Source organism: Oreochromis aureus, linkage group 7, assembly GCF_013358895.1.
Source record: "Oreochromis aureus strain Israel breed Guangdong linkage group 7, ZZ_aureus, whole genome shotgun sequence".
Lineage (NCBI taxonomy): Eukaryota > Metazoa > Chordata > Actinopteri > Cichliformes > Cichlidae > Oreochromis > Oreochromis aureus.
This window is the reverse complement of record NC_052948.1, coordinates 12,575,529-12,598,437: the sequence shown is the minus strand read 5'-3', so window position 1 is coordinate 12,598,437 and position 22,909 is coordinate 12,575,529. Positions and strand designations below refer to the sequence as shown.

The 22,909-nt window shown below is 40.7% G+C and overlaps 3 protein-coding genes across 15 annotated transcripts; 2 read left to right on the top strand and 1 right to left on the bottom strand.

Annotated features, from left to right (window-relative positions):
• The first annotated feature begins 195 nt into the window (after positions 1-195).
• tpm1 (tropomyosin 1 (alpha)) lies at positions 196-11,580 on the top strand. 12 transcript variants are annotated; one of them, XM_039614298.1, is made up of 10 exons: positions 197-476; positions 1,161-1,286; positions 4,667-4,800; positions 5,058-5,175; positions 5,480-5,550; positions 5,777-5,852; positions 6,580-6,642; positions 6,753-6,822; positions 7,460-7,538; positions 8,537-9,363. In XM_039614298.1, exons 1-10 carry the CDS (start codon positions 363-365, stop codon positions 8,538-8,540), a joined length of 855 nt encoding a protein of 284 aa, XP_039470232.1. In that variant the 5' UTR covers positions 197-362; the 3' UTR covers positions 8,541-9,363. The 12 variants fall into 12 exon arrangements, with proteins under 12 accessions (XP_031603196.1, XP_031603197.1, XP_039470232.1 ...); XM_031747335.2 differs by lacking the exons at positions 5,777-5,852; positions 7,460-7,538; positions 8,537-9,363 and adding exons at positions 858-983; positions 6,308-6,383; positions 10,511-11,391 and having other exon boundaries at positions 199-476; XM_039614297.1 differs by lacking the exons at positions 1,161-1,286; positions 5,777-5,852 and adding exons at positions 858-983; positions 6,308-6,383 and having other exon boundaries at positions 201-476.
• A 2,613-nt stretch (positions 11,581-14,193) lies between these two features.
• Positions 14,194-18,363, top strand: lactb (lactamase, beta). 2 transcript variants are annotated; one of them, XM_031747405.2, is made up of 6 exons: positions 14,194-14,712; positions 14,818-14,884; positions 16,521-16,711; positions 16,815-17,112; positions 17,205-17,370; positions 17,493-18,363. In XM_031747405.2, the coding sequence occupies exons 1-6, from the start codon at positions 14,338-14,340 to the stop codon at positions 18,016-18,018; spliced, it is 1,623 nt and encodes a 540-aa protein (XP_031603265.1). In that variant the 5' UTR covers positions 14,194-14,337; the 3' UTR covers positions 18,019-18,363. The 2 variants fall into 2 exon arrangements, with proteins under 2 accessions (XP_031603265.1, XP_031603266.1); XM_031747406.2 differs by having other exon boundaries at positions 14,195-14,700.
• Positions 18,364-19,724: 1,361 nt separating this feature from the next.
• LOC116326229 (pro-neuregulin-4, membrane-bound isoform) lies at positions 19,725-21,096 on the bottom strand. Its single transcript, XM_031747421.2, has 5 exons — positions 21,045-21,096; positions 20,815-20,854; positions 20,601-20,694; positions 20,301-20,453; positions 19,725-20,183 (listed from the first exon to the last, which is right to left on the bottom strand). The coding sequence occupies exons 2-5, from the start codon at positions 20,822-20,824 to the stop codon at positions 20,111-20,113; spliced, it is 330 nt and encodes a 109-aa protein (XP_031603281.1). The 5' UTR covers positions 20,825-20,854; positions 21,045-21,096; the 3' UTR covers positions 19,725-20,110.
• Positions 21,097-22,909: the final 1,813 nt, after the last annotated feature.

Sequence of the window (22,909 nt, the reverse complement as noted above, 5' to 3'; positions counted from 1 at the left end):
CTTTTTCTGCATCTTCTCTGACATTAAATGGCAGGAACCCTTTCCGTGGGAGCATACTCGTCACACCCCATATAAAGGCGTCTCAAATGTATGGGAGCAACGAATGGCCAAGCAGATCCTTAAAAAAACGCCGGAGCACCCACACACGCCTCCTCCCAAAAAGTATTGGATGTCCAAAGGAATCCAGTCACTCCCCCACCACCACCACCTTGAAAGTACATATTTGACAGTGCAAAGTCAGGCAGAGCCTGCACTCCAGCTTAGCGTTCAGTTAGGCACAGACGCCCCAGCCCCTCTCCCACTCTCTCCTTGGTTTTCCGTTGGACGTTTTTGTCGGTGCCGCCGAACAACACTAAGCAGCCATGGATGCCATTAAGAAGAAGATGCAGATGCTCAAGCTCGACAAGGAGAATGCCTTGGACAGAGCTGAGCAGGCCGAGTCAGACAAGAAAGCAGCAGAGGACAGAAGCAAACAGGTCGGCTGATTTTTTTTCCTTCTTCCTTTTGTGGGAAAACCCGAAAGATGCGGTAAAAATGCAGGAATACCAGTTTAAATGGACCGCCTCCTTAAAACGGATTAATTATTTTCATGGACAATCCCAGTTAAGGATTAAAATTAAAAATAAAACATCCTTTAAACATTTTTTTGCATTTTTAATGTCATTTTTGAAGAGTGATAAAAAAAAAAAAATCATCTTCTCCACTGTTTTAGCGACTGTTGATGTAATCCATAAACCATATCACCCAGAAATCATTTTGATTAAGTAAATTTAAGAGAAATGTCGCTTGATCGTTGAAAACTGCATGTTTCTGTTATATTCTGTTTAACTGTATAATTTGTTCATATGCATGTGAAGTTAGATGATGATATAAGAGAGCTGGAAAAGAAATTGCGTATAACTGAGGACGAAAGAGATAAAGTGCTTGAGGAGTTCCAAAAAGCTGAAGAAAAGCTGCTGACTGCTGAGGAGGTCGCCACCAAGGTATCTGATCCTGAAGTGCATGGGCTTCCCTAACTTTTCTCCTGTCTCTTTCTTTCCCGTGTGCTGTCCCCTGTCTCTCTCTCTTCTCTGTGTGTATGCGCTTTTGCGCCTGTGCGCGCTCACGCAACTCCGACCCTCCGCTGATCACCCCTGAAACTGTCCTGCACTGAAACTCAGCTTGAGGACGATTTGGTAGCTCTGCAGAAGAAACTGAAGGGAACTGAGGATGAGTTGGACAAGTACTCTGAGGCTCTTAAAGATGCCCAGGAGAAACTTGAGCTGGCTGAGAAGAAAGCCACCGATGTAAGTAAGGAAGGGATTTACAATGGCACCATTCCTACACGCTACCCCACATTTTCATTCTGCCACCTCCGAGGGAAGCGACAGTTCACCACCACTGCTCCAGTCTGTGGATGGGTTTTTCCCCACTACCCATCCTGAAAAGCTGATACACTACAAACTTTTATTTATTTGTTTGTTTGTTTGTTTTTAATCAACCATTTAGGCCCGTAGTTGGAACTGTCGCTTCTTGAATTGTCACACGCACAATCACAAGTCAGTCCAAAGAAAGTCGGTTTAATTGTTCAAATGTAGCACTTTCAAGACATCTATTTTTAAATTCAGTTCATCCTCCCCTGGAGCCTCGTCGGTATTTCTGTGCAAATTTGTAACAATCTCTCGTGTTTGTGGACCGTGATCTCCGCCTTTTAGGTCTTTTCAGAGCGGTAAGTCAAGCAGACTGAACGCACAGCCTTCCCAAAAAGCTCAAGCGCCTAGATAAATATAGCCCACTGCTTTATATGGTCAAGATAGAGCTCACATCTGCGTGCTGCGCTCTTTGCTGACCAAAGGAAAAACGGTTCCCTATCAAAAAGTCTTGGGCAGCACACAAATTAAAAAAGAAAAAAGAAAGGAAAAGAAAGCTGCAGCATTTTTTTCAATTGAATAAACAGTTCTTAAAAAAGAAGAAGAAGAAAACTTTGTTTTGTTGCCCCAATGTTTTCTCCCCTTGGTAATAAATGCGTGACAAAAATAAATAAATAAAATAAATTATGTAAAGAATTCAGATTTTGTCATCTTAATGTCCTCATAAAGATAGGTTTTTATGACAGGAGTCCCCTGAATGACAAGAGGTGACGGTCAACATCAAGTTCGACAGATAGAGACGTTTGCTTATAAAACTCAATCAGACGAATCCGGTTGCAGAGGGGAAACAAGCTGCAATAATCCTTTAATTGGATCTCAAAGTAGGGGGTGGGTGGCTGGTTAGGCCAAAGTGGGTCAAAAGTCAATTGAGTCTTCCCTGCTCGTATTTGATTGGACATTTCATTCCCTATAGAAAGCATATTGTGGTGTGTGTCCCCCCCCCCCCCCAAAAAAAGATATTTACCAGATAGTTTGTGGGTTGTTGGAGTAACTTTAACTACTACTTGTGTTTTATGGACTTGTTTTTCCCTTACATATTTTAGGATTGGTTGTTCCGTGATATCTGCAAAGTTTCAGAGGCAGCCTGTAATTACTGTAGCCAGTGAAGACTTATTGAATGTCCTGCACTCTCCAAAACATTTCACTGCCACGTATGTACTGCTCGCGGCTGACCCGCAGAGGGGGCTGTAGCACAGTATGTACGCTACGAGTACGCTCCGTTGTGTGTGGGTCTGGGTGTGTTCACGTCATTAAACGGCATTGGTATTTTGTATCTTTGAAATTTTATTACATTTTATTATTTTACAGTGGTAGTGCAGCATGTTATCGCGGTCTAAAGTTTTGCACAACCCCGCAGAATACCGGTTATTTTTTCATGCTTCTTTTGAAATCACCGTACTTCCTGGTAAATACATTCACTGCACAGTGCGTCTCCAGAAAGCTTGCGCACTCTTTCGCCTCTCTTCACGCAGCGCTCTGCACAACCAAGGACGTCACCTCGTTCCTGGTGAAATTCTCGGAAACTGTGCTGCAGCGCAAAAGTGTAGTCCTGTTTTTTATATTATATATCTAAATATATACAACGGTACATAAACAATGGCAGGAGTGACATCGCTGGATGCAGTGAAACGAAAGATCAAATCCTTACAAGAGCAGGCAGACGGTGCTGAAGACAGAGCCGAGAGATTACAGAAGGAGTTGCTTGCGCACAGGAAAGCCAGGGACCAAGTAAGCATGTTTACCGCGCTTAGAGCATACCTGCGAGCGCACAATTGCCTCCTTTTTGTCTCTCTCTCTCTCTCTGTATCATTTCCTGTGCACTTGTGTAGAGTTCATGTAGGGCCATAGTTTGAATTGATACACAGTGAGATAGCGGGATTGCTCTTGACCCATCCCAGTGCTGGAAGCTGAGCTTTTACTTGGCTCTCCGTGTGCCACCGCAAGTCTCAGATGAAGCTTTGATAGCCTGCTGCTCCTGGATAAGCGCCTCTAATTGGCAACGTTAGGCCGCTGATGCCCTGTTGGCTCAGCAGCAACTGTGGCACATTGTGTCATTGTATTGTCTCATCTCCTTAAACGAGTTCACTTGCATCTCCTTTTCCGGTAAACCTGACTGTTTATATATATATATATTTATATATATATATATATATTGCGATCCTTTCATTCATTGCTCCAGCCCAACCAGGACTAGGCCAAACATTTGAATAAAGTATTTTCAGCAACCAGGAAACTACTACTGTGGCAACATTTGAAGGTGCCAGTGTGCTCTGTCAGCTTATGCTCTTTGACTTGCCCTTATAAGGACAATATAGTTTCACAGCAACGAGCAACAGAACATAGCGGCAGCTATCTATAAGGGAAATAAATCTTAGTGCACAGGCTCGCAGCAGTCACAGTTAATCTCAGGCTTAGTGTAACAGCTTGTAATTTATGTTGACAAACTATAATGTATTAGAAATAGTAGTGACCACTAATGGGTTTATAGGTCATTAGAAACTTCCTCATCATGCTTTAAAAACATCCAGTGCACTCTGGCCCAGCGCTGCACACTTTAACCTAAGGCTGCAGGGGAAAGCTTCTGAAAAGACTTTTGCCTCGTGTGCAGGCTTCTGCTGAATGTATCCGCTTTTCAGTGACACCAGTGCAGGTCTTGATCCCTGCTGAGCAGTGTCAGAAAGCAGAAGTAGCTACACGTTTGAATAATCATAAAAAGACCCACCTTTTTTTTCAATGTGTACTCATGTATATCAGCTTTTCTGCAAAGATACCACCTCATTTAACACAGACCCCATAGCTTACACTGATGACCAGATAAATTACACTTAAATGTTTCAAACCCCAGGGAGCCTACTTTGTAGCTGTACAATGCAAGCAGTCATTTTCAGAATTCATTAATTGTGCCAGGCCCTTTTGACTTGAGCCTTGTTAATGTCCTCTCAGGGGAGCTCAGTAATGAGGCGAGGCATTCAGCCTTATGTTAGTTTGGGGAAATTATCATTATACATAGTCAATGAGGAGCAGGCCTGGTGGGAGGGCTTTTCCCAACAGGTGGCTCACAGATAACACTTCAGAACAACCACGATTACACTCTCTCAGTGGGCATAACAACAATGGTGGAGACACCTACTCTAGTAAACAAAGACATTCACTGGTTGCTTTCTTTGGACCGACTTTCTTGTTGTGCTATATGTGACTGATTTGTTGAGCATCCCCGCAAAAACAATCTCCCGACATGCCGTTTCTTCTTTCCTTAGGCTGAGGGAGAGGTCGCTTCCCTTAACAGACGTATCCAGCTGGTTGAGGAGGAGTTGGATCGTGCTCAGGAGCGTCTGGCCACTGCTCTGACCAAGCTGGAGGAGGCTGAGAAGGCTGCTGATGAGAGTGAGAGGTGAGTTTTGTGAGGCAGCTCAGGCTCAGACAGGGAGGTAAACAGGCCATGTGACCATGTTTCCACTCCTTTGTAGAAGTGCCGCTGCCCTTTTTTTAATATCGGAAAACATTTAAGCATTCACCTTAGGAGCACATTAAAGATTTACTTGCCAGCACTACTGTTTAACCACATATGGGTCCTCAGGGAAAACTGCAGGAAGTCTGTCAGGTCTCACCACTTAATTCTTAACATTCTTTGACTGTTCCCGCACACAGAGGCATGAAGGTCATTGAGAACAGGGCCATGAAGGACGAGGAGAAGATGGAGCTGCAGGAGATCCAGCTGAAAGAGGCCAAACACATCGCTGAGGAGGCTGACCGCAAATATGAGGAGGCGAGTTTTTTAAGCCTTTAGCTTTGGAATGGATAGCTCTACCACAGACATTAATTCAGTTATAACAACCCTGATCTCTTCATTCTGTTGAACTTGTTTTAACCTAGTTATAACACTTGAATTTTCACTGAAAGGTTTGTAATATGTCCTGTAGCCTTTAAACCTTGTTTATAATTCACCAGAATTGGAGTTGTAAGGATAATCGTAAGCGGGCGAAACACTCTGGGCTGGACGTAACCCAGTGCTGTCTCACAGTCATTTTGTGGTTGTTGTTTCTAAAAACTTTGTTGTGCTACACCAAAAGGTTGCCCGTAAACTGGTCATCATTGAGGGTGATCTGGAGCGTACAGAGGAGCGCGCCGAGCTGTCAGAAGGGTAAGTCCTTTTGCCTTTTTTTTCACACACAAAATCTTTGCTTAAACTTGCACGTATGCTGGAATTGAAATACTCAGGAAGCTTCGAGCGCTAACACTTAAAAGTCTAGTAGTTGTTTCCATTTGAACAGTGTGCCCTGTGTTCTTACTGTATGTGCTGATTATTTGCATGCCCCTCGTGGTTTGAATGGTTTTGGCTTGCACATGCGCGCCACACCCACTAACAGGCGTGCTCGAAGAGTGGAGGATGAGCTAAGGGTTTTGGAGCAAAGCATGAAATCACTAGACTCCACAGTCTTACAGGTACTGCAAACAGAAAGCATAACACACTTGTATCTCTGAGTGGCTCTTCTCACTGCTTTGCTTGCTGTGCGTGCTCCTCTCCTTTATTGTGCTCTTTAATTCCAAGTGTAATTAGACTGTTTCATGCCTAACATGGCAGGGGCTGTGCAAGAATAACACCACAGAAAAGCTTGATATTTCAATCCAAACAGATAAAAAACACACTGCTACTGTGTGTGAATTCAAGATTGACGTTCCTTTTCTCACATTCCTGCTCTGTTAAGGCACTTTTGAGGTACTTGGCGTTCCCTCCTTGTTAAAACCCTGTAGTTTTTATTTATTATTTTGTTTCCTCTCCCCCTCTTTCCTTCTTTTTCCCTCCACCTTTTTATTTGTGTCTATCTCCGGATCTGTCCATCGTCGTCTCCCTCCTTTTTCCTACTCGTCCTTGGCAACTTTATCCCCTAAAACACCAGCAAATGCTCTGAGCTTGAGGAAGAGTTGAAAACTGTGACCAACAACCTGAAGTCACTGGAGGCACAGGCTGAGAAGGTAAGTGCCACCCTTCCGGGTGACTGCATGCTGTCAAACCCTTGCAGCTCCCCTGCAGACTTGATGGATGGGGCGCAGAAGAGCCTCTTCACTTCTGTTTTTTAAAAAAACCTCATTTCTATAAATGCAGTGAAAATATTTAACTCTACGCACACGTTTGCGATTCCTTATCGCTGTTGTTGTTCTCGACCCACAGTACTCACAGAAGGAGGACAAGTATGAGGAGGAGATCAAGGTCCTCACTGACAAGCTGAAGGAGGTACAGTTTCACAATGCCCCATCTGGTGTTTTAGGCTCACACCAGGATAAATTACACGAGTTTCCACATCAAGTGTTGGACTGACTTCTGAATCTGTCTCTGTAATGCAGGCTGAGACTCGTGCTGAGTTCGCTGAGAGATCAGTAGCCAAGCTTGAGAAGACCATTGATGACCTGGAAGGTACGCTTTTTGGGGTTTTTTGTTTGCTTGCTTTTCTGCCTCCAAACCCAGAATGCTACTATGATTATTTTTGCAATGTTTATTGTATCATTGGAAGTGTTTTGGGTAAGTGTTTAAAAAAATCTCCTAGGTCCCTTTTTCACATTCCTTTTTGAACTCTATCCTGCTTCATCTTCTCTTTTTTTCAGACAGCATCTTACTTCTATTTTGGTACTTCTTATCCTTTCACTATTACATTTAGTTGGTTGCTTTTTTCAGTTCCAGGTAGGAAAGGGTGGTTTTAAAGTTAAGCAGCGATATCAGGCTTAGGTGTTGACTTAGTCTTATAAGCGCCACATTCCAAGTGAACTACAGCCCATTTCTCAATGGTGCTGAAGAATCTAACCTTAGATCTGCTGCACTTCCACTCTGTCTTTCTGGTGTAACTTTGTTTCCTTTTTTCCCCCTCGTTTTTCTGTCCTCTCTCCATGTTTTTTTTTTTCCTTCCCTGTCCTGCAAATGGTCTGGATGCTTCACCTTCCACCTCCTTGTGTCATGTTCCTCCTCCACCTTTCACTTCCTTTCAATCACCACCCTACCTCCCACCCAACCCCACCCCACCCCCAACGTGCACCTCTCACTCCTGGCCCACCAATAGATGAGTTGTATGCCCAGAAACTGAAGTACAAGGCCATCAGCGAGGAGCTGGACCACGCCCTCAACGACATGACTTCCATGTAATTTTTCTACTTGCCGTACCTGCTTGTTTCCACCATCACGCCCCCTCTCTCGCCTCTGGCCTGCACCTGTGTTACCTACACATCAACTGCCTCACCTCCTTTGTCTCCCTCATTTATGACTTTACATGCTCACTAGAACTAAACATCTCATCTATACTAAAATTCCTTTTTTATATATAGTCTATAAGTTTCAAGTCTTAAAACAGAAGTTTGTTGCTTCTGTACTTGAGCTGCACCTGTAATAGTTAATCCTGTCTTTAATTGTGTCCTTATGATGATACTGTATGCCTTTTGTGTCAGTATCTTTGACGTTTCAGAGTACAGAAAAAAACGAATGATGTCATGTCATGCATGAACAGAACGCAGCATGTTAATTTTTAGATTCTTTTATGAGTTTATGTTCAAATGCCCATTGTAGTTTTTTTGGACATTTTCACTTCTTAAGCAATGCATGCAAGCTGTTGATCGACAAAAACTGCAATAAGAATTTTTTTTTTTCAATGAAACTGGTTTACATGCTGATCCTCATGGTTATATGTAGTGTCCCCATTTCTACTAATATGGTCTACTTCCGTTGAGAAGAAAGGCCCACACGTGTGTTTGTGATACCCTCCTTTGCTATGTCAATATACCAGGTGAGGAGAAGCCGCCATAGCTTAGCACCAGTGTGGCCGAGCCCACAGTTTTTCCTAAGTAAAATGCCCAGTGTGTAAAGATGAGAGCCACAACTGTCTGTCAGTTGAGCGCTGCGCCTCGTGATGTAGCAGGAAGGTGTTGATGTAATCACAGGAAGGACTTGCCCCAACCCTTCAGTGTGTGTGTGTGTTTGCAAGTGTTTTTCAGTGCACAGGATGCATTTACACTGTGCATTGTGGTTTTTGTGGTGCCCTGCCGTGACTCCCATGTTTCTGGTGTATTTTGGTTGGCATTTTACATTTCCGTAGGTCCCCCTCCTGCGCCCCCCAGGTTCACTCTACTTCTTCTCTTCCACACAGATAAATTGTTTACACCTCATCAAAGACGCCTCCTGCCGGCTGAGCAGCATCTCTCTGCTCTCTCCAGCCTTTTCTCCATTTTTTTCCCCCTTCCCTCTCTGTCTTTGCTTCCCTTTCCTCCTCATGTCTTGATGTCAACATTACTTGCATCCCATCACTTGTACAGAATCCTAGAATCTTTCTGTGTTGTGTAAAAAAAATAAACGTCCTTCCTTCTATGTAAAGCTGTATCTCTTTTCTCTGTCCTTTTTATTTTTCATTCATATTTATTTTTCACTGGCTCTAATAAAACCAGGAAGCCTTGATTTTAAGTTATGTTATTGAATCATTTTCTTTTTTTTTTCTTTTCTCGCATCTCAGCAAACCACTAGGTCCTCACTCTTCCTTGGTGTAGTTTTATGGATTTCAGTCGATGTTCATTTTCTTCTTCCTCCAAAGTTTTTCTTTTCTTTTCTGTGAAGCTGATATAATAGGAATATCACAGCAACACTGAAAGCACAGAAACCTCCAGTATCTGTAGATACTTGACTGAAAGCTGAGTCTAGTTGACTGATGCATGCAAGCACTTTTGAACATGTAGTATTGTGATGGGAGTAATTGGCAGGCAGGATGTACGAGCTGGTGGTAATTGGTGTTGGGGTGTTATCAGCAAGACTGTGGCAACGTAGAGTAATGGTTGGCGTGCAGAACAGTATGTAAGAGTTGTGGAACCTCATCTGACGATGAAATATTGGATGAAACTGACTGACATAAGTGATTATGACAAACAGGCTTTGTATGATACATGGTATCCTGTCATATATTTAAATAAATACACCATGACACATTCTGAGTCTTTTTATTAAAGTCATTGCCATAAATTATGAGAGATAAAGATTAGCAGGAGTGAGCAGTTTTCTGCTGAAAGCAATCTGGAACTTCATAATTAAAACCTGAACAGCCAAAAATGTTGAGCTACATCTTTAAACTGTTTTTTTTTTTTTTACATGAAACCAAATTTGGCCTAAAGACTGGCTGAGGTTTAGCAGCCACATTAATGATACTTACAGGAAACCGAGTGAATAATCAAGACAGAGTAGTGATTGAATTCATGATTTATTTTTCTGTTTCTTCATTTTTCAACTTAAATGGTTCCATTTTTTTGTCACAATGCTCTAACTTCTGTTTCTTATTCTATGCACAGCCCTGGCTCGCTTCTTGCAGACAAAAAGAAAAAGCAGGAACCATCAAAATACTTTATTTTGTAATATCTATTTAGACCTTTTACAAAGATTAAACCAATCTCGGCGCTCCTTTCTAGAGAAGGTAGATGTCAAAGGGTATTCCACTTTCTCTCTTCCTGTTTTCCTCTGATTTCCTATTCTCTCTGTTTTTTCAACTTGCTTTCTGACTGCAAAGATCGTCACTACCATCAAGTTGAGAAAAACCGCCTTCTCTCTAATGAACTTCGTGTGGCCTTGAATGAGGACTAACTTGTTCATGTGTTTGATCCGTTCACTGCGGTTTTGCTTTCGGTGTGTGTATGACAATCGGACCCAGCGTAAGATCCAAAGCTCTTCCGTTTGCATTGCCCGAGTACGATGCCTGTGCTGCTCGATGTGTCTGTGTCGCCGTTGGTGGAAGTGTATTTGAAACCGTAAAAATCAGGGATTATCTTTAATTATATATAATTTTCTAACCTTTAGTTTGGCATTACTAAACTGTTATAACCAACACTATAATAATCTACCTGTATACTGTTACTGTGTGTTCTGTATCAGTTGCAGCGTATTTGTAATCTGCATGACTGCTTGCTATTCTGTGTGTTTCTCTTGTTTGCTGTCAGTGCTGTGCAGGTCGGGTTAAAAAGCACTCAGATTTACCGACTGACCTGAACAATGTAGCCAGCTTGATTATTAATACAAGCTAACCAGCTGACTCACTTGTGTGCGCTTGTGTGACATTAAAATGTTTTCATTTTCATTGTTCTAACAGAGAAAGTATCACAAGCTAAAGAAGAGAACCTCGAAATGCACCAGATGCTGGACCAGACTCTAATGGAACTGAATAATTTGTGAAAGCACCGTCTGACCCCTCCCCTTGCCCCTCACACACACATACACTGTGGTTTTGGCTTTATGTATTTGCACCTTGCTTACCATAAACCCCTTCTTCTCGTACCTTGCCAATGCAATGGTGGAGAACAAACAGCCAGATGCTATTCTTATTGCATCGTCCTGCCTTCAGCAGAACTCAAAGGGGAAGTAACGCTTAACCATTCCCTCTCATGAAGCCTAAACTGAGAAACACGGTTGTTTTCGCAAGCCAGTTTTTATCTTTGCCTTTCGCAATCCTTGATATTTTTTTTTGACAAGTCATCTGGTGAAATGACCATTGACCAAGTACCATTGGTTACAAGATTGTTTTCTACAACTGCATTTAAGCTGATCTGGTACGTAGCATTCTGCCTTGATCATGCAAATACCAAAGGACAAAGTGGAGAAATTTTGCACTTAGTAAAACCTCAGCATTATGCATACAACAAACTGTGTTAAAGAAGAGTCATTACACCCCAGTGAATATACACATGAAAGTCATCACAAGTGTATGTATACCCTGACAGTGACTGTCAATATGTATACTGGTGCTACTGTAATGTTAAAGAAATGGCACAAGATTTCAGCCCTTTTTGTTGTTGTTGTTGTTGTTTAAAACCAAGGTTCAAAATTTTTTCATTTTGTCTGTATAGTACGATTTTTGGTGTACCGGTAGTGCTCTGTTCTAGCATTGTTTTAATGTAGATGATTCAAGTGTCATCATATCTAAAATGTAAAAAATATAAATATAAATAAAAGCATGTTTTGAAAGTTTTGTAACTTTGTTTGTGGTACATACGTAGACTTTTTTTGTTCATCAGAGGTGACCTGTAGTTGAATGAAGCTTGATTGCAGTGCAAAAGAAAAGAGGAAGCTTATTTAATAGATTTTATTTTATCTTTCCATATGTAAAATGTATTACATTTTTCAAATAGCTAAAAAGTAAATAAATCTATTAATTTTGCAGGATTTTCAAAACTTCTCTCTCTTTTTTCTTTTCCTCGGGCCTCAGTTTGACTGCCAGCTGTTCAAAAGCATTGTAATGTGTTTCTTTGGTTCACTCCAGCTCTCCCAAAACAGCTACAGTATTTGTTCAGTCATTTACCCTCTGAAATCTCTCTAAATAATTGATCTAATAAACTATAATAATTTTACAATAAAATATCAGATATACACTCACTGGACACTTTATAGTTACACTGTGCTAGTACTGGGTTGGATACTTTTTTGCCTTAATTCTTCGTGGCATAGACTCAACAAGATGCTGGAAACAGCATTTGTTGTCAGTTAAGAGATTGTGGTCCATGATCCCATGATAGCATCACACAGTTCCTGCAGATTTATTGGCTGCACATCCATTATGAGAAACTGCCATCCCAAGGGAGCTCTATTGGATTGAGATCTGGTGACTGTGAATGCCATTTGAGTACATTATCATGTTCAAGAAACCAGTTTGAGATTATTTGAATATTGTGACATGGAGCTTTGTCCTCCTGGAATCAGTCATCAGAAGATGGGCACACTGTGGTCATAAATGGAGGTTCATGGTCAGCAACAATATTGCGGCATTTAAATGATGCTCAGTTGATATTAAGGAGCCCATAGTATGCCAAGAAAATATTCCCCACACCATTACACCAACAACCCAAAACTGAACTGCTGATACAAGGCAGGATAGATTCATGCTTTCATGTAGTTGTTCTAATACAGCAGAAATCAAGACCAGGTAATATTTTTTCCACTCTTCTATTGTCCAGTTTTGGTGAGCCTGTGTGACGCAAAGGCATCCAATCTGGTCTTCTACTGCTGTAGCCCATCTGCTTCGAGATTCAGCGTGTTGTATATTCAGAGATGCTCGTCTGCATACCTTGGCTGTAACAATTAGTTATTTGAATTACTGTTGCCTTCCTATCAGCTCAAATTAGTCAGGCCATTGTCCTCTGACCTCTGACATAAACAAAGGCATTTTCGCTCAGAGAACTGCAGCTTACTGGATATTTTCTCATTTCTGGCCCATTTTTGGAAAACCCTAGAGATAGTTGTGTGGGAAAACCCCAGTAGTTCGGTAGTTTTGGAAATATTCAGACTAGCACATCTGGCACCAACAACCATGCCACGTTCAAAGTCACTTAAATCACTGTAAAACTTTACCCATTCTGATGCTTGATATGAACTTAAGCAGGCAGCCTTTTCATCATATCTGTATGTCTAATTGCAGTAAATTGCTGCTATGTGACTTAACTTTTTGTGTTAAGCAGTTGAACATAAGTACCTAACAAAGTGGCTGGTGAGTGTACTATATAGTATGCAAAGTATTTCACTTTACTTGATAGATATCAATGAAGTTAAAGTTGAAAAATAAAATTAACTTTCATGTACTAAATGCACGTACAGTACGATGAATATATTAGTCACTAGTTTATGTTGGCACAGAACACTGTGCTTGCAGCAGTTAAATAGCTGGCAAGCCCACTGACATTCCTTTGCTGCTGCAGCAGTGGAAAGATAAGGGTCTGTGTGTGGGTGAGAGAGAAAGAGAGCCAGAGTTTATTCTCAATGCAGTTGCACAAACTTGGAGTTTGGTCTCTAGCTTGTGTATGTAGGCCTATTGTGGTTATGTGGGTTGGCATTCTGAGACACTGCAGATGGAATGCTCCAAACTGTCTGTTCATGTGTGTCTGTGTTTTTTTAAACAAATGCATTAGTATATTAATGAAATGCATATTAAGAACGGTGACTTCACTCATCTAAATGTCAAATTACGTTAAACAAATTATGTTTAAAAAGCACTGTTCAGCATCAGCTTTTCAAAACTGCCAAATCAATATTAGCTGGTTAGACAACCCCCAAATCAAAACGGGGTACTGAGAAATACCCTACAATCCCACGTTAACTGCTTGGAGATCAGGATTTACCCATGATAATAACACACTTTGTAAACAGTACTGTAAACAAGTTGCTGTAAATTCTATGTTAACTTGCTGACATCCAGCTACCAGTCAGTTATTGTAAATTTAATTCACATGAGATCCTGTAATTCAATTACTATAAATTAAATAACAGAAAGCTATCATACATTTAATTTACAGTATCTTTACTGTAGATAATACAGCAAATTATTACCAGCGACTTTACTGTAAAAGCAGTTATAGCATGATGTAAAAAGTGTTTACAGTAAAGTTACTATAGATAGTTGTTTCCAGTAAATTAATGGTATCCAGCTGCCAGCAAGTTGCTGCAGAAGGTTACAACAACCTATTTACAGCACTTGCTCGTCTGAAAGCCAGGTTTTTAACTTTTACTTATTTATTTGATTGTTGGTGTCATTATTAGAATAAACTGTGTTTTTAGCATTTATTTCTCTAAATGAATATCCCTGCTGCTGTGTGCTTGTCTGTGTGTGATTTGTTGTAGTGTTGTTAGCACTGAGTAGGCCAACATACACAGTACACACGTCAATAAAAGCCGATATTGTTCAAGGACAAGGTTTTATGTTCCCTGGTCTCACCCAATGACTGTATAAAAGTCATTGGTCTCACCTCTAGCTACAAACTCTGCCCGATTCCCCTCGATCAACGTTCTTTGAATCATGATTTGATTTATTTGGTCTTGTTCGAGGCGTTCCGAACGAGGACGCGTACAGGAAGTAAACAAGCTGTTGGTAACGGCGAGCAGATCATTTACTGGAGCCACTTGTCGCCGACAAAGAAAGAGTACTTTCTCACGATGTTGCGTTTGTTTTTGCCCAGGCAAAGTACTTTTTGTAACAAATGCAGCATGCTAGCAGCGCGCGAGTCCCCTTTGATGACCCCGCGTGCAGGAGCGCGAGCCAGGCAGCAGCAGAAGTCAGATAGTATTTTTATTCAACAACAAAGGCGATATGTGGGAGGACCAGCCTTTCGTAAATACCGGTTAAAGTCCAAAATTTGGATATGTGGGGTTGGAGTGGGGATCGCTTTAGCTGTCGGGCTAAAATACAGCAGCGACGGAGCCAGCAGTTCCTGCGATGTTAAAGTTAATAGAGCAGAGAAGACGGATCGATACAAAGATGCTATAAAAGTTAGCAGAGACCTTGTGGAGCGGATAAAGGTAGGCACAGAGGTAGGCTTATAACCTGCTTTGTAATTGATTGACTAGTGTCCCTTTGCTCTGTCTTATTAACCCGAAGCCCACCTGTAGCAACTCGGTGTGTCTGTGTGTTGGCAGGATGAGGTCGGTGCTCCAGGAGTGGTAGTTGGCGTCTCTGTGGATGGGGCTCAGGTCTGGTGTGAAGGTTGGTGACCATGCATCCCAATCCACAATTCCCACATGCACAGTGTCCCACATTTTTAGTGTAGGAAGTTTACAAAAGTTTTGCTGAAAGTGTGATTCAAAAACAGCTGATCCAACACAAACATGACATGACCGCACAGAAAAACAGCTCAAATAACAACTGCTATTATAGAAAAAGAGAATGACATTCCCCCAAAAGATTATAAGAACAAACTAGGGCTCAATTCGGTACCTCCGGTGTGTTAACTTTTGCTTTAAAATATAAATTAAATAAATAAGGGAGCGCGCACACATCGGATCTTGATGAATGAAATAGTAAGGCTTAAACTTTATCCTATCATACACTGTGTAATTTGTTGAGAACAAAATGATGTAGTAATGGTCAGTGGAAACCAAAATTATTAACCCCTTGAGCGCTGGATTTTTTTTTTACAGGACTCTGAAAAACTAAATACAGCCTTAGTGCCTCCACATGAATTACAAGGATAACTCGCAGCTAGGTGGTGCTAGTCAAATGCAAATGCACACTCACTGATTATCAGCAAGTGTGAGCAGTGTGAGCCCTATAGGCTTCAGTTTACATGTTAAATGTTAAAGTTCATGTCAGTATAATTAGAAAAAAATAAGCAAATATGTCTTGTTTGGAAAGGGTTTCAGGAGCCTCTTCTCTCTCTAAAAAAAAACAAACAAACAAACAAAAAAACATGGCATGTGGAACTATGTCCTTCATACAGATCAGACCAACGTGGAGATGTTTGGCAAAAAACAAACAGCATATCATCACAAACGCCCCATACCAGCTATCAAGGCACAGGACTTGGGAACCTTGCAGGCACTGATTCAGCCATGAGCTCCTCTGTATACCAAAGTCAAATGTGAGTCCATCTGTCTGACAGCTAAAGCTTGGGGCAAACTGAGTCATGTGACAGGACAATGATCCCAAGCACAGCGGCAAATCTACAACAGAATGGCTGAACAAATCAGTCAAAGTCCACACCTGAGTATGACTAAAATGCTGTGGCAGGACCTTAGGAGAGTAGTAGATAAATTAATCCCCACAAACATCAATGAACTAAAGCAAAGTTTTAGTAAAGTGTGGGTCCGAATTCCTCCAGAATAATGTGACAGACCGACTAAAGGTGATACTACAAGCTACTGAATCATGGAGTGCACTTTAAATATGTAAAAATAGACACTGTTACAAATGTTTTAACAGTAATGTAACACTGGCTAAAGGTTAAAAAGGTTCATAGTTGTTGTACAAGAATGGCAGCAAGTCCTAAAATTTGTTATTGTTGCTATTGTCACTGTTGGCAGACATCTGAGTGACTCAAAACAGACATTTTAGGTCAAAGCATGTAGCTGCTTTTGACTCAACTGGAGGTAGCCCACTGGTATCTGCTTGTATTAGTATTTCTGCATATTTATCATAGATTGTATTTGAATTGTGCTTTGTTGCAGTGCTAAAAAAGATACATTTAGATAGATTTAAAGGGTCTGTGTTCAGTTTCCTTACAGCAGAATGTTTTAAAATATATAATTTATTACATTAGGTTAATGCGTCATCTGTAAACACCAGTATATTTCCCTAAAAATGCATTGTCTTATGACTTTTTAAAACTCTTTATCTAATTTAGGAATTGGTTATGCTGATTTGGAGAATCGTGTCCCATGCACGCCAGAAACAGTGATGAGAATCGCCAGCGTCAGTAAGCCCCTCACCTCTGCAGCTGCTGCACGACTGTGCGAGGAGGGGAAACTAGATCTTGATGCCCCAGTCCAGAAATATGTCCCAGAGTTTCCCCAAAAACAGTTTGATGGGCAAGACGTAAGCAATTTCAAATACTGCAAAAAAAAAATGACATGCAGTATCTCGTTCTTCTGCCATTCGCAGTGTTTATCTTATTTGTTTGGTTTGTATTGTTTTTAAGGTCACAATAACCTCACGTATGCTTCTGTCCCACCTGAGTGGCATTCGGCATTACGAGAAAGATGCAAAGAAAGTGAAGGAGGACAAGGAGAAAGCCAAGCGACTTTTAAAGCCCCCGGTTAAAGAAAAAGAGAATGAAAAGAGCTCATCTGAAAGTAAAAACAACAAAGCCGCAACAGATCAGAACACCAAGAAGAAAAAAGAGTTTGAGCACGAGGAGTACTACTTAAAAGACAACTTTGAAAGTGTCATTCAGTCTTTGGACCTTTTTAAGAATGACCCCCTCATTTTCAAACCTGGTAAAGCTCAAACTTTATTTCTCTGTTTCTCTGTATTCACAGTTACAATGTTAACGTCTTGATGAGATGTATGTTTTACTCCATGCATGCAGGCACAACCTTTCTGTACTCCACTCATGCCTTCACGCTGCTTAGTGCTGTTGTGGAGCGGGCTGCTGGTCGGCGATTCCTGGACGTCATGACGGATATGTTCCGCGAGCTGGGAATGCTCAATACAGTGCCTGATGAGAATGACCCTATTATTTACAACCGCTCTAGGTAGTGTATAATCTCCAGTCTCAAGTTATGTTCAAATTGCCTTAAAAACATGATGCTCATGCTTGTTGTTTTTAATGATGTATAGCAGTGAGTTTGTACTACCTGTCTATGCGATTCCACAGGTTTTATCATCACAACAAGCGCGGACGTGTTGTGAATTGCCCGTACGTAGACAACTCCTACAAGTGGGCAGGAGGCGGTTTTCTTTCCACTGTGGGAAACCTGCTGCTCTTTGGAAATGCTCTGCTTTACAGCTACCAGGTGGCTCACTTTCAGGATACTAACGGCTTACTTCCTGGATTTCTCAAACCCAAAACAGCGATAGAGCTTTGGGCACCAGTTGATGGGACTGAAGCCAGCTGGGATAAGGATGGACTGTATGCTCAAGGCTGGTTGGTAGTGGAGAAGGTGCAAAAATATGGCCAGTGCAGGAAGCGCAGACACTATGTATCACACACAGGAGGTGCTGTGGGCGCTAGCAGTGTCCTCCTGGTGTTACCCAGCGAAGAGATTGACCAGTGCCAAGGACAGACCCCGATCCTCCCACAGGGGGTGGTGGTCACCATCATTGCTAACATGCAGTCCGTGGGACTCAACAACACTGCACTGAAAATTGCGAAGGAGTTTGACAATGCCAGAAGGAAGTAAAACTGTTTACACAAGTGTGTGAGTTTACCTGCAAGCAAACTTTGTGATCTTGTGTCATTTTGATAGAGCTTTTCAATGTGTCTGAACTTTAAGGAAATAAAATTAGTCTTAAGTATGCATTTATATAAATGTTTTGAGTTTATTTACATTAAGCATTTTCTCAATTACAGCATTAAAGTAAGGAAGACTTTCTGCCACTGAACGGAAGCAGTCCCCGCCCCCCAAAACAGACTCTGATATAAGTTTCTTGGATTTATACAGAAGGCAGTTCAGTTCTCTCCTTAAAATGTAACACATCAATCCAGTACATTTTTAAAAAATAAATTACTACTTTTAAGTAAAAAACATTTCACTCACAATTTATTTAAATCAGGTTGGCATATTTTCTTCCTTTTACGGCCGTCTATATACAGATATTTCCTTAAGGAAGGGGGGAAAAAAAACACTGACTACATATTTTTACTCTCTAATGGTTTCAGTGTAGCATTTTTAAAATACCAATATCAACAGCCACAGTGTCAGTCCTGACCTAATGCTGGCAAGAATTCTAAAGTGAAACCATTCAGTCGGCATTCAAAATGTTGTTTCTGCCCACACATTTTCGTTGTTTTTAAAAAAAAAATTTGTTAACGAACACAAACTATGGGAAATGCAGTCCAACAAGCTTGGATTTCCTCCTCTGTGCAGCAAATTGAAGCCGATTTGGTGACACCATTCTCATAAATCTCCTGGGATCACCCGTGCCCCTGTTTTTTTTAGATTAAGGACACCGATGAATAGCTTGGGATAAGCTAATTATACACAGGGGTGCATACAAGTGGTCCGCAGGTGCGCATTCGCTGTCAAAATAAAAGACGCGCACCAGATAAGAAGTTGCAACGCGCGTTTGCGTACATATAAAAGGCGCTGTTTTTGTCCGCTAGATTTGGATTTTCACGGCATATTCTGCACCACATCTCTGTGCGTTCATCATTTGTTTGAAGCCAGCTCACCTCCTGCAACCACTTTTCCGAGAATACGCGCTTCTTTTGCGGTTCGGACTCCTTCTGACATTTCTTTGGAGGTGGAGGAACACCAAAGTAATTGCTTAACCCTCTCAAAGCAGGCGTTGCAGATTTGCAACAGTTAAAACACTAACAACCTGATTACCCCACATACATATTTTATGAGTTTTTTTTTAGTCAGAAGTACCACTGCAGGACTTGGTTGTGCATTAGCAACTAAAACTTAATTTGAGCCTGAGAGGGTTAAAGGAGCTTGCTTCTTCGACATCTTTAAGAGTTCTAAACAAGTGTCTGTCCTACACCAGAAAACTTTATGTACCCAAACGCGCGTTTCAACTCCTTATCTGGTGCGCGTCTTTTATTTTGACAGCAAATGCGCACCTGCGGACCACTTATGTGCACCCCTTATTATACAGACCCCTACACACATGCATGTGTGTTCTTGCATGTCCAGCATTGTGGGATCCAGTTTTAGTTTTAAAAACTGCAAAGTGCTGACATCTTTGTAAAGTGAGATCTCACTGACTGGTCCAGGACACCTCAATAAGCAATTATACTTTAAGAGATGTGATTAGATGTGAGATTAGGTTAAGAGTTGAGGTTTGGAATGAAGCACCGAAGTGGAAGAATTACTAGTGCGTTAACGTCTCACAAGTAAATAAGAGTGTGTAATTGCATGTCACCAGAAATCACACATTCAAATCATTTAAAAAAATGATGGAATATATTTACAAATGCAAAATATTTTCTAATCACATACAGCAACTTAGTTTATAATCCCACAATTGCCACAAATTTTAAAAAGTCACACTTAAACTGCACTTTAATATATTTTGACAAGGTGAAATGTGATTTAACATCAGAGCGATGGTGGTGTGATACTCGTCAATATGCCCTTTAAGGTCAATGCAGCAGTTTTTCACTCTCTCTCTCTCTCTCTCTCTCTCTCTCTCTCATTTTTTTCTTTTTTTTGACTTTTTTCAAAATCATTTTCAAAACTTCAGATAGCATGACAAGATAAATGACACTTCTCACAATTCGTTCCTGAAACCATCAAATGCACCACCAAATCAAATCAGAAGGAAGGATCATGCTCTTGATTGTACCTTCCAGTATTCTTGGTTGTGGTTCTGTTGTCTCTGTTCCTTCGCTTTTAGCATCCTGTGTGGTGGGAAGTAATGGTTATAAGCTTAGAAAGTATGTACAGTTATACAAAGACGTCCTGGTGCTACTTATAGATGCTTTGAGAGCATTTGCCTAAAACCACAATGTACTTACTTGCGTATGTAGTAGACAATAAGTCCCAGCACCATCAAGATAAGGAGAGTAATGACGATCACAGCTGCAATTAAACCAGCCTCATTTGAAATGGGCTGTGTGACTCCGAGCTGGAACTGTTCACATCTGCTGCCTTTGTAGTTTGGGTTGCACCTGCAGGCAGATAGCATTGTACAAATATTTGCAAATTGGCCAAGAACATTGCCACGTTGGGTAGTCTCCATATTTTTTTATGTTAAGATTAAAATTATTTTTTTTTCTAAGACAATTAAAAACACCAATTGATTTCAATAAACTTACACACAAGAAAGTGTGTCCATGGAAGATATTTTATAGCATGTCCCTCCATTCATGCAGTAGGTGGCATCCTCTGCACTGCAAGGGTTTCCATGATCTAAGAGAGATAAAAGAAGGTAGGATAGTTATAACAGGGCTGGAAAGATGCTTTTTCTTAATATAACGAATTTGTTCGCTCCTCAGAGGGTTTTATCTTTATGATTGTTGGTATTATTACCTGCCATCATTGATAATGTTCTGTTTTTCCTGCTGTCTCACTAAGAACACGAGAAAGAATTTTGACAAAGAAAAGTACATGAGCACTCAACACAAGGAAAGCACGTTTTTAGGCAACATGTAAACAATTTCTGTGAATCTGAAAGGAGGAGTCATAGCGTTATTGATTATTACGTTAGAGAAATATATCTCTAATATATCTGTTTGAATAAATCAACAATCTGCCCTTACCAGCTCATAAAATCCCAGCTTTTGGGTGGTTAGTGCAGCTCCTGAGTCTAAGTCATACTGACACCTGGATCTCAGAGGACGTAGTCTTGTGAGTGAGCTCCTCCCTAGGCCTAAAAAATGTTGAGATTGCAGTTTGTCCGCATTGCAAGTTAAATGTCAGGATACAAGCTGGTAATGTTTTAACCTGAAATGAACAGTGTTGTTGTTTTTGTTGTTGTATAAGCAATTCAAAATGGTTTTTGGAGGTCTGCAGAGCTTCCTGGAGGTCATTATATGGCTTATATGACCTCTGTAGGTGTGAGAATCGAATGAAGACTGATTACATGACATGTTGGTTTTGTTTTTTTAGGATAAGTTTCATCAGAACACAGGTGACGAAACCAACTTCTGTGAATGTGAGCTTGGTATGTCTGGGTTTGGTACAACTGAAACTGAATGGAGTGGCATGCAAAGAATGTGTGAATGTAATCGTGGGATGAGTTTATAGTCAACGGAAGTGCTGCACTAATTCCTGCATAGAGATCATTACTACACTGCTTAGAACCGTTAGGTGACTCATCAGCTGGCTATTTTTAATCTTTTGTGATCATGTTTTTCTCAATTGATGTAACCCAGCATCATCTAGTGTGGCAACAGTAAACTGATTTAATTAGTTATCTGTTCAATTTTTGATTATTTAAAGCCTCATACACTTTTGATTTAGCTAAGAATGTTATACCGAGGCACTGTTTTTCAAAGGGTGTACAGTTAAGAACTAATTAACAGTAGCCAATCACTCAATGAGGCTTTATAGATAACTTTGATTTGTATATACGCTGCTTTGTTTGCTTTATTTAGCTCTTAAAACTTTAAATTTATCAAGAAATACTTTGTTTTATGACCTTTATGAAATCCCAAAATGTTGATTCCGTTCATCATCATCAGTGGGAGAAACGTTTCATCACTTATCCAAGTGATTTCTTCCGTCTCAGCTGACTGCAGGTTTCCCCAACCTTATAAACAATACATTTGCAGAATGACTGAAACTAGCAGCATTGACAAACCTTTTGGGATTTCCTTACCCGGATGATAGAGCATGCATCAAGACCTTGATAAAAACATATAAAAGGAGAGGTTCACATTTTTCAAAGCTGTCTTAAAGCATTAGCTGATGCTCATGTATTGACCTACTTTGAAACAGGTTTGACTTGCTGTAATTATTTCTTCTATTCACATAGGCTGTTACCAAAAGACCTTTCATAATGATCATCTAGTTGGCAGTTGGAGTAAATATCCAGTGGGAGTAACTGTCTTCTTGAAACTACATTTGAAACTACTTATTTGTTTTTCTTTCTGCTGAAGATGAGGAGGAAAAGACTGTGTGGAAATAAAAAGTTTTCAGAATAAAAAGGCTGACTTAGCAAGATATGCAGTTAAAATTATATTAACTTATCTCATGATAACCTAAATATATTTTTAATGATTTTTTTCAACTTTGTAATATGTTATATTTTTCTTTGTATTACATCCTTAATTTGATCCTTGATCCGCTTCTAAGCTCATCCTGACTTGCATTAACTGCAAAATTTCTTCTTATAGTTTTGATTTTATTGTACTTCAGTGACTACAAGGCATCCATGGACCGATGTAGCGCAACAGCCCCAGTGCGCCCTCCACCATGCTTCACAGCTGGATTGAGGTGTTCCTGCTCGAGTGCTCAAATGCCTTTATTTTCTTCAAACCTAGCCTACCTTTTTTCCCTCTTGCCAAAAAGTTCAGTGTTTGTCTCATCTCTTCACAGAACAGAAAATTAGATTCACTGCGACATTTTTGTCAAGCTGTAAAGATCTTGCTGTGTTCTGGGTGTTTCTTCACCTCTTTCAGTA

What these genes read in the sequence shown, in the direction of transcription:
- tpm1 (XM_031747335.2), top strand. Translation starts at nt 363, where the DNA reads ATGGATGCCATTAAGAAGAAGATGCAGATGCTCAAGCTCGACAAGGAG. An exon ending in CTGAGAAGAAAGCCACCGAT is followed by an intron (nt 1,287 to 4,666) that starts GTAAGTAAGGAA and finishes TTCTTTCCTTAG; the next exon opens with GCTGAGGGAGAGGTCGCTTC. An exon ending in GACCATTGATGACCTGGAAG is followed by an intron (nt 6,823 to 10,510) that starts GTACGCTTTTTG and finishes TTGTTCTAACAG; the next exon opens with AGAAAGTATCACAAGCTAAA.
- lactb (XM_031747405.2), top strand. Translation starts at nt 14,338, where the DNA reads ATGTTGCGTTTGTTTTTGCCCAGGCAAAGTACTTTTTGTAACAAATGC. An exon ending in GGATAAAGGTAGGCACAGAG is followed by an intron (nt 14,713 to 14,817) that starts GTAGGCTTATAA and finishes GTGTGTTGGCAG; the next exon opens with GATGAGGTCGGTGCTCCAGG. An exon ending in GGCTCAGGTCTGGTGTGAAG is followed by an intron (nt 14,885 to 16,520) that starts GTTGGTGACCAT and finishes TATCTAATTTAG; the next exon opens with GAATTGGTTATGCTGATTTG.
- LOC116326229 (XM_031747421.2), bottom strand. An exon ending in ATGGACACACTTTCTTGTGT is followed by an intron (nt 20,454 to 20,600) that starts GTAAGTTTATTG and finishes ATCTGCCTGCAG; the next exon opens with GTGCAACCCAAACTACAAAG. An exon ending in ATTGTCTACTACATACGCAA is followed by an intron (nt 20,184 to 20,300) that starts GTAAGTACATTG and finishes CCCACCACACAG; the next exon opens with GATGCTAAAAGCGAAGGAAC.